This window comes from Melopsittacus undulatus, chromosome 3 (assembly GCF_012275295.1).
Source record: "Melopsittacus undulatus isolate bMelUnd1 chromosome 3, bMelUnd1.mat.Z, whole genome shotgun sequence".
Classification (NCBI taxonomy): domain Eukaryota; kingdom Metazoa; phylum Chordata; class Aves; order Psittaciformes; family Psittaculidae; genus Melopsittacus; species Melopsittacus undulatus.
In genome coordinates, this window is record NC_047529.1 from 8,749,261 (window position 1) to 8,765,257 (window position 15,997).

At 40.3% G+C, this 15,997-nt stretch overlaps 1 protein-coding gene across 1 annotated transcript in view; it reads left to right on the forward strand.

Annotated features, from left to right (window-relative positions):
* Positions 1–15,997, forward strand: part of PCSK2 (proprotein convertase subtilisin/kexin type 2) — a 106,858-nt gene that overhangs the window by 40,404 nt on the left and 50,457 nt on the right. The window contains exons 3-5 of the mRNA XM_034061057.1: positions 9,447–9,560; positions 11,227–11,335; positions 13,371–13,408. Coding sequence (XP_033916948.1) covers positions 9,447–9,560; positions 11,227–11,335; positions 13,371–13,408 — 261 coding nt within the window. The remainder of the gene's footprint in view (positions 1–9,446; positions 9,561–11,226; positions 11,336–13,370; positions 13,409–15,997) is intronic.

Consider the following 15,997-nt stretch of genomic DNA (forward strand, 5'->3'; position numbering starts at 1 on the left):
CAGCTTTGTAAAAATAGCCTTTGTTTTTTATTAAAGCCAAATGGCCTTCTGCAGATGTCATTACCACCTGGCTGGGGAGGTGTTGACAGCACTGGGCAGTAATCAGTGCTAGCAAACTGCCTGCCTGGTGCAGTGGGGACTTGAGTCAGAGCAGAGGCTGCAAGAGCTGACAGAGGAAGAGTGAGTGGTTGTTTGTGATGGCCTCCTCTGTGCAGAGGTGAGCCCTCCACGTTAACTGAAACAGATGCCTCTTTGGGAGATATATTCCCCAAATTCAAACTGCAGCAGTTGTTTTTGGAGCAGAAGAAACAAGGAAAGGAATAATTGTTGTGAGCAATGACAGTGCAGAAGAGGTTACAGAAGAGGATTGTATTCTGTAGGACACTCACAGGGTTGTCATCAGGACAAAGAAATCAAAAGGCACTTGTGCTGTTTCTGAACTCAGAGGTGGGAAAGTCCAGATTCCACATGGTGGAGCCAACCTTTTCTTCATGGTAGCCCCATGAGTTCAGGTTTGGAGAGCCCACAACTGGTTTTAAGTAACTGTTTTAATTCAGACTTTCTGAAATGAATGTAAATCAAATTGATTTTCAGCTTGGTTCATGCACTGCAGGTAGGACAGCGGCACTGCCTTTCTTCCCTCCTACTGCCATGAAGCAGTTTTTATTCTGGGAATCTGCTTTTCAGCTGAGATTCTGGCAACAGTTTCCTATGAAAATGCTTCACTGCTACTGGATCCAGCAGGGCCCATCTGCTAGAAGGGCTATAAGCAGCAGAGGAAGCTGAAGTAAACTTGTACTCTAAGCCCCAGTGCATGAGAGGAACCCCAAACAGCTCCCATTACAGTTACCATGGCTGAATGCTATCACTGGGCTTGGGGAGCAGCTGTATCGAAGTGTGTTGTTTTATGACTTGGTGTTTAGAAAAGGAGTACACACAGAAAGCAGAATAAATCACAGGAAGGACAGAGCAACATGCAGCTCTTCAAGGCGTGTGACATTACAGTGTATTTACTGTTGATGTGGGAAGGGGATAATCCATGCCAGTAATTCTGTGAAAGAAAATGTGTATTGTATTTTTCTAAGCAGATATTTCAAGGTGAATGATGAGCTATTAAATGAAATTTGAGTGGGAAGGAGGCTGTGAGGAATGAAGTAAATGTATGATGAGTTATAGCACAGGTCAGAAGCCAGCTTTTGAGTGCAGAATCACTCTGGAGACCAGGAGGTCTATTCAGCACATGCTACAGACTTCAAGGTGTTAGCCTCTGGTGATTCAGTTTCTTTAAATGGTGACGCATACCTGCACAGGCATAGTGCAAGGCACTTCCAATCTGTCCATATGGAGTGCACTTAAGGTCTGTGAAGCAAATTGGTGTCCTTAGAAAGGAAATGCATGAAGGTAGAGCTAAAGCTGCTACCAATGATGCTTTGTGACTGAAAATGCGTTTGGGCATTAGCACAAGTATTGACACATTTACAGGAAGTCTCTTCTTCATCAGGGTGAGTCAAGGGCAGACTTCGACAGGGAGTAACTTTACCTGCTAGCTGAGTCTTCTCATACAAACCCAACTGAACAGATATTTCTCTAAGTGATAACTTTCTCAGCCACTTATCTGGAGACTTGCTTCATGGAATAAATTAACTTAAAATCAACAGAGTTAAAGGAATCTTTAGCCCATGAGCACTGCTGTTCTCTTGGGATGTATCAGATATTTACTGCTTGTGTGGAAGGAGGTTATATAAAGGCAGACTGTTCAGTACTTTTGTCCTTGTAGGACCAGTGAGCAGGAGGAAAGTCCTTTGCTGGAAGACTGCCCAGCAATATAAGAAACAACCCAAAGTTATAAATGAACAAATGACAAAGAGGGATTTACTAAATTAGAAGATTCAGCACCAAGCGAACACGTTTCTCTCTTGTACTGCACAGACATATCCAGAAGCTAGTCTCAGTGCCAAAAGGTTTACAATCTTAAAGATGGACTGTCCTGACTCCTGTTTAAACTAAAACCCTTTTAGACCACAGAGAGATTGCAAATATAACTTAGAACTACCTTCTTTGGGTATCACCTCAGAGGTTGATGGTGGCCTTTGTAATAAGTAAAAAATCTCTATGAAAAGACTTTTGCTCTTGAGAAAGAAGAAAAAAGGGGGGGTGCTCAAGAATGATGTTTTAAGAGAGATATATCTGCACTGCTTGGCAAAGGTATGTCATAGAAGGGAAAACTGTGACTTGTAGCAACTCATTTTGCAGGTAAGAAGGCAGTATGTGCAGTTGATAGTGCCCTACATGCACGGGGCCTGATTTTCTTTTCTGTCACCAGGCATGCTGTTGTTTACACCTGCACAGAGAGGTGGTGGCTCGATCGATTTGGAGAGGCTGATCATTTCTGTGGCCCAGTGTAACTGGGGAGAGAGCAAAGTGCAAAATTTACCCACAAGCTGCTGATAAAAGTGTCCCTGTGGTTTGCAATCTGTCCAAATGCACCAGAGAGCCTAATGCCTGCAGTTATAGCCCATCTCTGGGGGAATTCCTTTCTTACAGAGGGCTTTGATTTTGTAACCGAAGTGACTGTCCTGCTGTCTTGCAATAAGACATTGTTTGGAATATAAATGACTGACTTTTCTGGTCATTATATATCATAAAGTGTAATGCCAGCTTCTGTCTGTAGAATAAGAAGCAGTTTTTCATTGCTTTGGAAACTCCTTATGATTTCAGAAATGCTTCTGGTTTTTTTTGCTGGCTTGTCTAAGCACAGAAAAAGTGGGAAATAAGAAAAAATGGAGTTCCCAGAATAGCCAGTGCCTGTGATAGTGTGGATCCTGATATGGCCCTGATGCCAAACTGAGGTGTGAAATGGTTTGCTTGTTCTTGAGGCAGTGCACTCCATATCAAGATATCCAGGGCTGTTTCTCTGTCGCAGTCTTTCTCCTTAATAAATTTTATCTTAGAGCAAGAAAGCTTTGTCAAAGAGGACATGATCCTGTGAAAATTGCTGGTTTAATAAATTGGCATTTCCCATGGCAGACCATCCATCTCAGCATTCATTTTACATGGCTGCCTAAACAACTCACTTGCATTTCAAAGTAGAAGCTAGAGGAGCGCTATTGATTGCTCAGCTGAGCAGCTTGACTATGATCTGCAGCCTCTTCTTACACATTGATTCCTTGTCTCTTTACTCACTGCTCCCTGAATGTCACTGAACTGTGAGAGGCCTTCTAAATGGACAAAAATATTGATTTCTTTTCCCCTCCTCTTATTTTTGAAAGCTCCTTATTTACCAGGCACTGAGCTGATATCAGGAAAACAAAAGGTCACAAAATAAGGCAGAAGCAAGGCAGTTCTCGCATATTTTTTGTAAAAAGATATGAACTTGGTTGAAACACAAGTTCTTTCAATTGTGTTTCCATCATGAAAGGTTAATTGCCTACATGGAACCTTTGGGTTCAGGCTGTTCGTATTTCACTAATGCCTGATTGATGCTGAACTTCTGGGGCAGTTTCCTAAGCGGCCGTGCCTCTGGTGTTACGATTTCCAGTGTTTTTTGCAGAGGAGTTAGTGAGCAGCTCCTGTGCCAGGATTTGCTGTGCAAGGCAATTGGTAGCAGGCTTTTGTCAGAGTTTAATGGTGCAGTGTTTTGTCCTTGTTTTGTTCTGCTGGGAGAGTGACATTTTACAATACCACATCCAGAGAGGGGAAAAAAGCTCAAAGAGCACAACCTGGAGTCAAGTGGAACTGAGAAGACATCCCAAGAGGAATGACTGGGGACAGAGTAAGTGTCCAGAGGCTCTAGTATGTGCTTATGGTCTATATACACTTACAAGTGTTTGGGCAGGCAGATGGGGCTGTTTAGAGAAAGTGAAAAACTAGAACTGATGCAGAACATTTAATTGTAAGAAGTGAAAAAAGCAGCAGGATTTTGATATCCAATGACACTGTTTCAACTAGTAACGAAACAAAAATGTAGCAGTAAGGTAGAGGAATAGCTCAGAACAATGAAAAATTGACATATCTTACCACAGGCATGACTTTCCCTACAAATCAAAGGAACTATAATTCTGCCTATGCTTGTCATTAAGAAAATAGCCATTTAAAATGTATAGAACAAGAGCAACACAGATATTTTGATGGAGAGAGATGCATTTTTGCTTTCATGAAATCTTTCAGACTTGTGATTTAACAGCTGCTGCATCTTTGCTGTAGCGTCTCTAACTGAGAATACCAAGAAGTGGCAAAATAGCTTGGGGAGAGAGTCCCTGTACAGAAAACCCCCAGGGATGAATGGATAAAGGTAGGAGAGACACTTGGAGACTCTGTTATGAATAATCCTCCAGAGACACCTACAGTTAACAGCAGTGACTCATTGCTATGTATGGAGAGATTCATGAGAACCTTTGAAAGTTATTCTCTTGCATCAGGGAGCAGTTGTCATTTGATTAATAAATATTGGATGGTCAGTGATACACACAAGCCCCCTGACATCCCTGCTTATTCTTTCTGGGCCTTGAAACAGGTTCAGGAAGTTTGCAATCAGATGGATCCAGCTGTGTCAAGAACAAAAGGCATCAATTTTCTGCACTGCTGTGGCTAGATGGAGTCTAGCAGCCTCACCACCCCAGGGTATCGGTTCAGTAGCAGAAATGAGCTGCCCGCACTGCCATTTAAAAGTGATTCAGTTTGGTCTGGTTCATCTGACTTTAGTTACAGTTCAAGTAGGTCTGCACTTTCTTTTTGCTAGTGAGGAGAGTTGGCATTATTCCTTTCATTGTGTAGTGTGGGGTCACAAAAAACTTGGTTACTTTGGGGCTTTAACAAAAGCATAGAAGAATGTGAGATGGGTGCTCCTCTCTGGCATCTTTGGAGCTTACCAGCAAGCAGCTGTCAGACAATACAGGTAATGAGTGCATACTCTGTAAGTGTTATTGTATTTCCCTAATAAATATACCTGTCAGGTTATGTGGAATGGATAGTAAAATTAAATAAGTTTACTTAGACCCCCGCAGTTGCTGTAGGTGCATGGTACCACATTCTTGTTTCTTTTCAAAGGGAGTTAGTTGTGCACATCACTGTGTCTCACTTGAACTTCTCTAACCCTAACCCATGTTTCTTTGATACCAGAAATTAATGATCTCCACAGCCAGAACAGCCTTCCGCTAACTAAAGGTGTTTTATTTGATGATGCCTTTGTGAATTTGGACACTGTTCCAAACCACCTTCATGGGAGACTGATCTTCTGTACCCTTCTCATAGGGCCTAAGTCCAACCACCAGCCTGACTTCTTTATTTCACCTTCAGGAGCAGACTTATGTTCACCTTGAGGCTTTAGAGGAAAACGAATCACTGCTTCTTTGGCTGATGATCTCACTGCTGTGTTTGCTTCTGAAAATCCATGCCTACTAGATGTCACCAGTGAGATTCCCTTTTTCCTCTGGAATTTGGCCTGAATTCTCCTGTCCTGAAGTTCTTGAGTGTTGAGGTGTTGGGGTTGTGTGTACTGTTCCTCTTTTGTGGACCCGCTGGTCTAATTTAGTATATCTGTCATTTATGCTGAATATAACAGAGTCGTTTAACTGCAGGAGCTCACCAGTACAATTAACCCTGTTCCATCAAAACGAGGAGCTGATTATCTTGGCATTCACAGGAGCATAGAGCACAGTTAGAGTGCTGTGGTTTCTGGCCCTCCCAGAGCAGTATCGCAGTCAATTGATTATTTGGTTAATTTGTTCTGCATCAGTATCCTGCTGGTTTATTATCATCCAAGTGACTTCATGCACTATGCATAAGTACAAGTATATTAAAAATCAATACTTGAACCTTTTTTTCCTTGTAAAGATCTTATCATCCATGGTCTACCTTCTTTGATACATGACCTTCAATCTCATTACAACATAGCTAGTAACTTTTACATGATTGAGCCCCATATTAATAAAGGAGATGCTCAGAATTGGCTCTCTACTTAATCCTGTATCCTAATGAAAAAGGAATAAATAAATTAAGAATGAAATAAAGAAAAGGCAGTTGTTGCTGATAACTAAGCCTACTTTTGAAATGGTGAAATTCAGGCTGTTTTAGTAAGAAAATCTCATCCCTTCACTAGTTTCTGATGCGTAGCATGCTTCACAGGCTCAAATCATTTAGAAATGCTATTATCAGAAGCACAAGTCTTAATGAATGCTGTTTTTCCTGCTTCAGTTAGAGAAGTATTTGAAAGGTGGCGTGAGGTTGCATTGTGTTTAGGATTGAGAGCTGGATTCCAGGTCGGCACTTGACACAAGTACGTGGGATTATGGCTATTACAAGATCAAAATGTTTTCTGACTATTTTCTACTGTTGCACATGTAAAGATGTTCTTTCTTGTATGTGTCTTGGAAATGTATTACCTGCAATGTGATCCTTAATGCATTTACATTACTGATATCTCGGGGGGGGGCTCCTCTTTAAGAAGAAAATCATGAAATAGAAGCAGAATGAGATGCAGCTCTCCTGATCCAGACTAGATATGAAAGCACAAGTTCCCAGCTCTGGATAACCACCATTTTTCTAACGTAGATACACAGCTGGCAAGAAGACAAGGGTTCTCCTGAGCCAGCTATCTGCAGCCCTAAATAGGCAGTTCTCCACTCAATTAATTTGATTCACATAATCTTTTTCCAAATTTGTTCTATTGGGATTTTTTTCTGGAATATGAGGAAATTATCTTGTCTGGGGACTATTACGTTTTAGACATGGTTTTCACCAGGGTAAAGGAAAGTTCTTACCTCATGCTGGGTAAGATCCTAATACAAGGCAACTGAATGAGGCAATTTGTAGCTTACGTAAGTGAGAAGCTGCCAAGGCCTTATCCAAACCTTTTGACATATTTCATGACATTTTCTGGATGCTATTTTACAAGTTACCATCATTTGCAAAAGTGAGGAAAACCCAATTTTTCTGTAGTGAAAAGAAGCTTCAGGATTTCTGAGACTGTTAGATGTGTGGATGGTAAGATCCTATACACCCTCCTCCATATGAAACAATCAGGAAACAGCCTACAGAGTGGTTTTAGTTCAGAGACGGTTATACCTCTTTGGGGGGTATATTCCTTTGTCTCAGGAAACTGGAATATAATGTAATCTAATACAGAAAGTAAATTCTCTTTCATTGTGAAGATGGAACAAACCAGACACATGGGGTGATCCTGGAGAGCGAAACCAGCCTGTGCTATTTCTGCAGATCTCTGCCTCACTTCCTCCAGGTTGTCTTAAAGAAAAGCCAGGGCTCCGCAGCACTGCTTTTTAATTAGTAGAAGTCCTTTTGTACTGAATCCTAATTCAGTGCCTTAATGCAGCAGGTCCTGCAGAGCCAGCAAGCCTGCGTGGGAGCACAGACGCATGAAATCTATTTCTCTGGCATCCCTCTAAGTGAGGGTTGGCTTCTGTTCAGAGTTATTTTCTGTGGTGACGGCTCGGGGTTTGCAGTCGCAAGCAGAAAGGCAGGGGTGGTAACTGGGGAAGGCATAATGACAGGTGATTGCTCTGTTGTCTCCATGGCATCACTGAGCCTTATCTTAGAGGTATCAAACAGTGTGCTTATACTTTTCTTTACCCTGTGCAGATACCTGGCACCACTAAGTACACCTAGTATAGGTCCTGCTTAATCACTGTCCTCTTCCCAGCTTATTTTGCATAAGGGTTATTCTTAGTTTTCAATCTGCTCTGCTTTTAATGAACCTGTTCAAGTAATGGAAATACACATATAAATGTGTACCAGTTCAATATTTTATCATTTGGTACCTTTAAGGAGTTAGAATTCAGATAAGTAGATTTTCAGACACATTTGGTACTGCCTTTTCAGGGCATGCTGCCTCATCCTGCTCATTGCAAATTGGTATTAGGTTTTCAGGGTTATAATGAAGCAGTATAGCTGTGAGGAAAACAGCTTTTAGCCCCCATCCATTAGATCCCAGTTTCATCTCAGCCTTAGGCACCTCACTGAGCACTGTCTTTTGAGGCTTCTGCTTTTAATTAACAGAGACAGAAGGACACCTCCAAGAATGACTCAGCTGACACAAGATCTGATTTACCTTTGGATTAATTCCTCCTCTGTTGATTTAGACTGATACTGTATGAGTTACTGTGACACACCAGTGTACCTCCCGTATACGTATTCTTAATCAGAAATGCCAAAGCTGCACATATAGAAGTGGTTCTCTGAGTTAACCAGATTTATTTAATAACCATGCTTTTTTAGTTTTTATTTTTCAAGGAAATGCCTAAGGAAATGTTAGGGGTCTTACTGTCTTCCTGCTGCACCTCAAGATGTGCTCAGTGTATGGTTTTAAACATTCCTCTTTGATCAGGAAGGCTAGATGTTTTTAACATACCTATTTTTTAAGTAAACCCTGTGACTCTTCTTGTTCTCTTGGTTCCATGTGGTCAGCTAAAGAGTACAAAAGAGTATGCCAGACTTGACAGCACTTCTGCAAGGTCTGTGAATATGTTAGCACATGCTGTTACTCCAATTACAACCACTAAGTTGGTCTCCTTTAGGAGTGCAACTATACATGGGTGCAGATGAGGTGATTATGGTCTGACATTTGTAGTTCCTGCCTCCAAACATATTTGTGCCTCTTTTCTTATTTTCTAAAGTGCTTGGTTAATGTTCTTCTGGATTTGCTGTTCATAAAGAAAATAATCTCTGAAAACCTATGGCTATTTGTATTTCATAACCAGTATTTCCGTGTCTTACACTTCAGACAGCATGGTCTTTTAGTGGCTTTTTTCCCATTTAGTTTTTCTTGCCAGTGTATTTATTTATCGCTCATTTACTGCAAGGATAATCCCTGAAAGTAGATTGCTTTACACAACATGTTTTTCAGAACCTCAGGATATGATGAAAGCACACAATGCCAGATTTTTTTCTCCCAGCAAATCTCTCTGGCAGGAAAGGCAATCTAGTACTCTGAAAATACCCTGGAGAAAAAGCTGGAAAAGCATAAGCATGGTTGAAACCTGCGTGCTCATTTTCTCAAATGCCTGCAGCTTGGAACAGTGACATATTGAGAATTAGTTAAATAATTTTACCTTTTAATAAGAACAGTGTGTTGATTTTGGTGGCAAAAAGTATAGCAAGAAGATTGATGGTAATAATGGTGCCTGGATAAGGTCCCTTTCTTATCCACATTGCAGGATGTCTAAAATACATTCAAGCTGTAGTTTTCCTGCAGGTAGGACACTTCTGGATGTCCCTCCCCATGCAGCCATTGTAGTAGTCCTGTAGCTCTCTACCTCTTGCAAATTTTGACTGAAGTCAGTCAAAATCAGCCACTGATGTCTGTGCCAAATGAATGGCACAGACACAAATAGTGTGATTTCATAATCCTTATCTCCCATGAAAACTAGGCTACAGAACCTTTGTGTATGTGGTGAAGAATGTTGAGCTAAAGTTGTAAAAATTAACCCTTCCAGGTACGGAAAGCTGTTCAACAGGAAGGTTTCAGCAGAAGGAAGCGAGGATATAGAGACATCAACGACATTGACATCAACATGAATGATCCTTTATTTACAAAGCAATGGTACCTGGTAAGTTTTGCAAGAAAATCACAGTAATCATAACTACATAATCTACATTCAAGCCGTTCTGTGCTGTTGCAGTGTTTCCCAAGAGTTCTTTCCCAATATCTCTCAAGAACTTGGGAATGGATCTAGGGCTTGATCCTCTTGTGTTTAACTGTACCTCTTGTATGCTGGGAAGACCCAGCACGTTTCAAGAGCTAAATTTCATTTCAGTCAAAGGAAAGATCCTTAGAAGGCTTGAAAGAGAAGTGTATTGGTGTCCTGTGGGCATTCCTGGTGTGCTGATGTGACCCCAAAAACTGCATATGAATCATGTCTTTGAACTGTTGCCAGGTAAAACATTATTACAGAATTATAAGAGAAAGTTCTAGTGTATTGGCTAGAAAAAGTTGAGGTTTTTCTTGTCCTATGGAAAAACGAATATTAATTGAATCTCTTCTGTCAAAAGCAGAACAGCTGAAAACTGATGAATTCTGACTTAAGCTAATGTTGAAAGGCATTAATATTTTGCTAACCTGTTTCATTTTTAATGTGTCATTTTATAGGGAGAAGTCTTCAGTCATACAAGAAAAAATTTTACATAGAAGTAGCCAAAATTATATAAAAGGTTGATAGAATACTTTGGCCCATTTTAATCTTGCAACCTATTTATGATGAAATACTTAGTAAATGCAGTGCTGCCTTGTTAACTTAGGAAGGGTCTTTTTTGCTTAAGAGTAGTGTTTCATATTCTCTTCCTTTTAATCCAGTTCTTATGTTTAATGATTCCATCCAATAGGGTTGGTGTTTTTTCCCCTAAAACAAGAGTTTTCAGGTGATTGAGGGTGCATTAGCAGGGGTGGGACTTAACCCTTGATGAGATGATAAAATAAAGCATGGATTAATTCACTCTTTCCAGTACTTCAGTCAAAATGTTGCAGTGATAAAAATAACAAAATTTATATTAAGCTATACATTTTGTAGATTATAAAATACACTAAAATGTGTTTTGAAATTAGATGTGTCTGATACAAAATCAAAATTTTTTGCATTTGGACAGCAAAAGCCATATAATTTTTCCTACAGAACTTGAGAACTTTGTAAATGAGTGAACATGAGTAATGCCTGAATGTACAGGGGATTGCCTATATTGCAGGACCATAGAATCACCCAGAAACAAGATTGGAAAAGACCCTTGAAGTTCATCAAGTGAGCTTTACTGCTTGAAGAAGGGCTAACCTTTTTATCAAATAACTTGTTTCTGGTAGTAAACCCAGTGGTCATGAATTTCAGTAAATCCCTGCCTTCAGGAAAAAAGCATTTCTTGCTCATAGAAATGTCCTTTGTAAAATCCATTGGTCTAAATTTTTTTCTGGATTGACCTACTGCCCTGACATTTTAAGTAAAAAAGTCTTTTTGGGGGTCCAAAAGGTTCAGGGTTTAACCAAATCTTATCAACCGCAAAGAAGTGAATTTACACAGGGTTTGTTTTTTGATGCTTTGCTTTGGTTTGATTTTTTACTACTGCCTTATTGCAGTAGATATGAAAATGTACAGATGTGCACTCCAGACCAAATGGATTATATTTTTCCATACCAAAGATACATGCAGAGACATAGAGCAAATTTCAGTGGCTGTGAAAATGTGCCTATCCAGTAAAAAAAACTATTCTTCTTTTTCACTGATATATCAGATTAACACTGGTCAAGCAGATGGGACTCCTGGACTTGACCTTAATGTAGCTGAAGCATGGGAGCTGGGATACACAGGGAAGGGAGTAACCATAGGAATTATGGATGATGGTAAGTGAAGACTGAATGCTAATGTAATATTTTAAGTAGCTTTTTCCATGTAATCAGAGTCAAAGAAAGATTAAAAAGTAATGATGGATTACTTATAATGGTGAGACTACCAGCCTCCATAAAGGCTTTGAGATCTTCAGGGAAAACATGTTATAAACACTTCACTAGGGATGCTGAAGCATGGACATCCAAGCATTAAAAGTAGTTTGCAATTATCACTCAGATGTCTTCCAGGGCACACTATATTGGCCGTTAAGCCAAAAGAAAAACTCCCCTTGACTTCTGGAGGCATTGACTGGAGGATGTAATTGCTGTGCAAAAAGTACTTAAGAAAACATTTTCTGGGTTACATTATTCTCAAAGTCATACTTGACAGCTGAAATAATTAAACACTTTTATGCTCAATCTCAGTAAAGACCTGCATATTAAATATATTACTGATTTGAGGCTAGGTTCAGGGAAGGTGAAGATAAAAGGTACACTTGAAATCACAGCTGTTCCACTCCTGGTTTCTTTGCTGAAGTACAGGAAATCTCTGCAGTCTCTCAGCACTTTTCTTTGGGCTAAATTTTGAATGTTTTCCTTTCATGGTGACTGAATAATTTTAAAAATAAATAAATAAAATACCTGGATCCACTTACATTTTCTAGGGTCAACTGAGATCTGTCCTCATCTGCTTGCTCCTAAGACAAGTTTTTTGTGGAAGTAAGAAAGTAGACTCAGGTATCTGTATATTCATGAGCGATCAGTCTCATGTGAGGGATCATCTCTCAGGTGATGTGAGAAATCAGTTTCAGTGATCCCACAGAGGCAGGACTTAGCTTTCAGAATAGCTGAGCATGAATGTAATAGGGACAATGACAAAACTATTTGAGTTTCAGGTCAAATAAAGCTGTTGGCCCATAAGGTTCAGCTTTTAAAGAGGTGGGGTAGTTTGCGTTATATTCACTTCCAGTAGCTCTGGAAGAGCACCTGAATAACATGATTCTTCATTGAGACTTTTGTTGTCTTGTCTACCATTTGGATCAGTAAGACTCTCCACAGATACATGGGTCTCTTTCAGCAACTCTAGTGCTGAAGATTCTACTTAATGGGAGGTAATCATTGATCAGAATAACCACCATAATACAACACTGTCCTTGCAGATAAAATGGAGTGTGTGGTAGTGTGGTTGTTGCAGACATGGGACAGAGTAATGACCAAAATGTAACATGAGATTGATGTCTATTCTGTGTATAATTTAACTTGTGTATAATTTAACTAAACTACTACATTTAACTGTGTATAATTTAACTAAATTAACTTGATAAGCTTATTTCATCAGAGTATAGATCTGCTGCTTCTGTTATGCCATACCTTGGGATTTGTATCTTTGCCATATGTAGAAAGAAACCATGCATTAGAATGAGTATATTCTGCATCACTGCCCTGTCGCAGTCTTTAGTACTCTACCAAGGTGTGGAGCCTATGCTCAGATATTTGCTAAAATGTTCTAAAACAACATTAAAAGTTGTCTTTTAAAAACCACATAATCCAACATGTTTGTCTCAGTGATCTCCCCAAGACTAGTTTAGGTAATTTTCTATCTGCTTATTTTACAGTTTTCACTGGTTAAAAATACTCCTTTTTATACCCTGTACCAATACAGTGGTTACTGATCTTGCTAATCTGGGTATCCTTTGAGATGATAGAACTTGTATAAAGATAAATTGTGATTTAAACTAATCATAATAAGTAAAAATTACCTAGTCTACAAAGCAGGTCAATAAATTTTGTCACTGAGCTCACCTTTCCAGTTGGCACCTGGATTTTGCCATAAGTGATTGAAAATTCCTAGCTGGGAGTGCCTCAGAAATGGTACACCAGTATAAAAGCCCACATTTAAGAACTGGAATCTCATTTCAGTCAGTTGCATTCTTCACTATGATTATTTTGCTATGGTGGCAAAGGAATCTTGTTTTCTTCTGTGACCATTAGAAACTCTTTACTGAAACTCATAACCTTTGGTTTCTGTTCTGTCACTATCTTATTGCAGGAATTGATTATCTGCACCCTGATCTTGCATCAAATTACGTAAGTACATGCTGACTTTTTTCTGTAAAATGTGGATGTTCTTACTGTTATAGTCCCTCTGCTACAAAATTTATAACAGTGAGTGGAGCAGCAGTATAGCTGAATGGCTTATTTTACAGATGATACATTCACATTGAGAGAAGTAGACTGAAAATGGGACTGCCTGTATGTACCAGGGATGGAAAGGTGACAAGCCTTGCTGTGGAGAAATGACAGTGCAGCTTCACATTAAATAAGCTGCAGCTTGCAATATTGGATTTAGGACAGAAATAAGTAACCTGGGAATTGGCTGTAAATCCTGCTATTAAGATGCAGAACGCACCTGTCACTTGGAGGGGCAAGGGGCTGTGGGCTGTGGCAAGGCATGTATTAGCCTTTGAATTCTCTCAGAACAGCTTAATTCCTTCATAACAGGTGATTTGATCCAGTGCTTCAAAGCGTGTACAGAGCAGATTGTGTATTCTCAGTACATGCTGTGCCAATTGATTGTTCCTTAAAACTATCTCAGACCTTTGGACTAGAGGATTTTATCTTTCTTAATTATTCCAGGCTCTTCCCAGCTCCCCGCTGACACTATCATTCCTATCTCCAGGCATATACAAGGGTTCCCAGTACCCAGGGGATGTCAGCTGCTTTTGAGGTGCACTGTTCTCCCAGTGTGCTTGTGGCACTCTGTTGGGCAATGGGCATGAAGAAGCTGTAGCTCACTGCTGGGGGGGGGGGGGGGGGGTTGCAGTATCTCTGCTTTAGGTCTTGCTATTCTCCTGCAGCCACTGACTTCCTGAGGGAAGCCCAGGGTTCTTCAGCTGAGCAGTATGGTTTAGTTTGCAACTGCAGCTAAATGAAGAACAAAGACAACTGGAAATCTGGTAAAAACAAGAGCCATTCAGATAGAACAGCTCTGAAATGAGATGTCGCATCCCTGGAAGTATTCAAGACCAGTCTGGACAGGGCTTGAAGCACCCTGGTCTAATGGAAGGTGTCCGTGCGCATGGCAGGGGGTTGGAACTAGATGATCTTTAAGGTCCCTTCCAACCCAAACCATTCTGTGGTATGATATTATGAGTTATTTTATGTACTTGTAATTTGGAAAATAGTAACAAACAGGATGAGAATTTATTTGTTGTTGCATATAGCAAAGCACATTTGGTAAAGAATAAATGGATCTAGAAGGCATTTACATTGCACAAGGAATTTGGGAAATAGCTGACCACAGAGGTGAAGTGCAGGATAGCCAGTTTCACTTCTTATGAACTGGCTTAATTATGTGAGAGCAGCTAATTAAACCCTGTGCCCTAACTGCAAAATTATCTCCCAGTGGAATAACTCAGTAGGATGTTTCCATAGATTCATACAAATAAAGAAGTTTGTAAAAGGCAGCCCTTTTCTTTGCAGAAATTGTGCTCTGTGCCTATGTTCTGTTGTATGATGTGGGCAAAGCATGCACTTTTTATTCACTTTTCAGCAGCAGGCATGGGCAAAGTATGTGAGAATATTCTGGTTTTAAAAGTCATGTTTCAGCTAATGAAGCAAAAAGCCTGTACATCTGGAGAAGAGAAGGCTGCGTGGAGACCTCATAGCAGCCTTCCAGTATCTGAAGGGGGACTACAGGGATGCTGGTGAGGAACTCTTCATTAGGGACGGTAGTGATAGGACAAGGGGTAACAGGTTCAAACTTAAACAACAGAGGTTTAGACTGGATATAAGGAAGAAATTCTTTCCTGTTAGGGTGGTGAGGCACTGGAATGGGTTGCCCAGGGAGGTTGTGAATGCTCCATCCCTGGCAGTGTTCAAGGCCAGATTGGATGAAGTCTTGGGTGCCATGGTTTAGTGTGAGGTGTCCCTGCCCATGGCAGGGGGGTTGGAACTGGATGATCTTAAGGTCCTTTCCAGCCTAGCTATTCTATGATTCTATGATTCTATACCTAATACACTGTCAAATAGGAGCACTGCTGTTGGTTACAGTGAACCTAGGATTATGCCCGGAGACCTAAAGTAGATTTCTCACTAATACAGTGTTTTCTCTTTTAATTCTAAAAATGTTTTCTGCTCAATGGATAAATGTTTGTCAGGCTTAGCAGAAATGTATTGTTTTATGAGTGGCAATGGTGAGGTTTTCGGAAGTTAATGGAAAACGACACAAGAGAATGACAGTGCACAGACATGATAGCAGAAAATAGCAGAGCTGGAGAGAAATCTGAGAGTTCAGAAAAGAAACACTGGTATGAAAACTGGAGCAGAAAAGCTGTCAGGGCATGGGGATGACAAACCTTTAATGGCAGCCATGAAGGACTTGGGAGGAGACTGAGCTGGAGATGACAATCTGAAAAGGTTTGTGCAGGAAGGACTTTGTCCAAGCAAGGAGGGGTCCGGTAGTGGAACAATTTTCAGGATCAAGAGGGACAAAAGACGATTGGCCAATGTAAAGTGTAGAATTAGGCATGACTTGTTCAGGACAAATTAATAGCCAGACACAGGGGAGAAAAGACTGAAGATCAAATGCTTCGTAAGGCAGTAATTTAAAGGAGCAGCAGAAATCCCATCTGAAAGATCACTTTCTTAAAGGAAATACCACCACAAGGGTTTTTT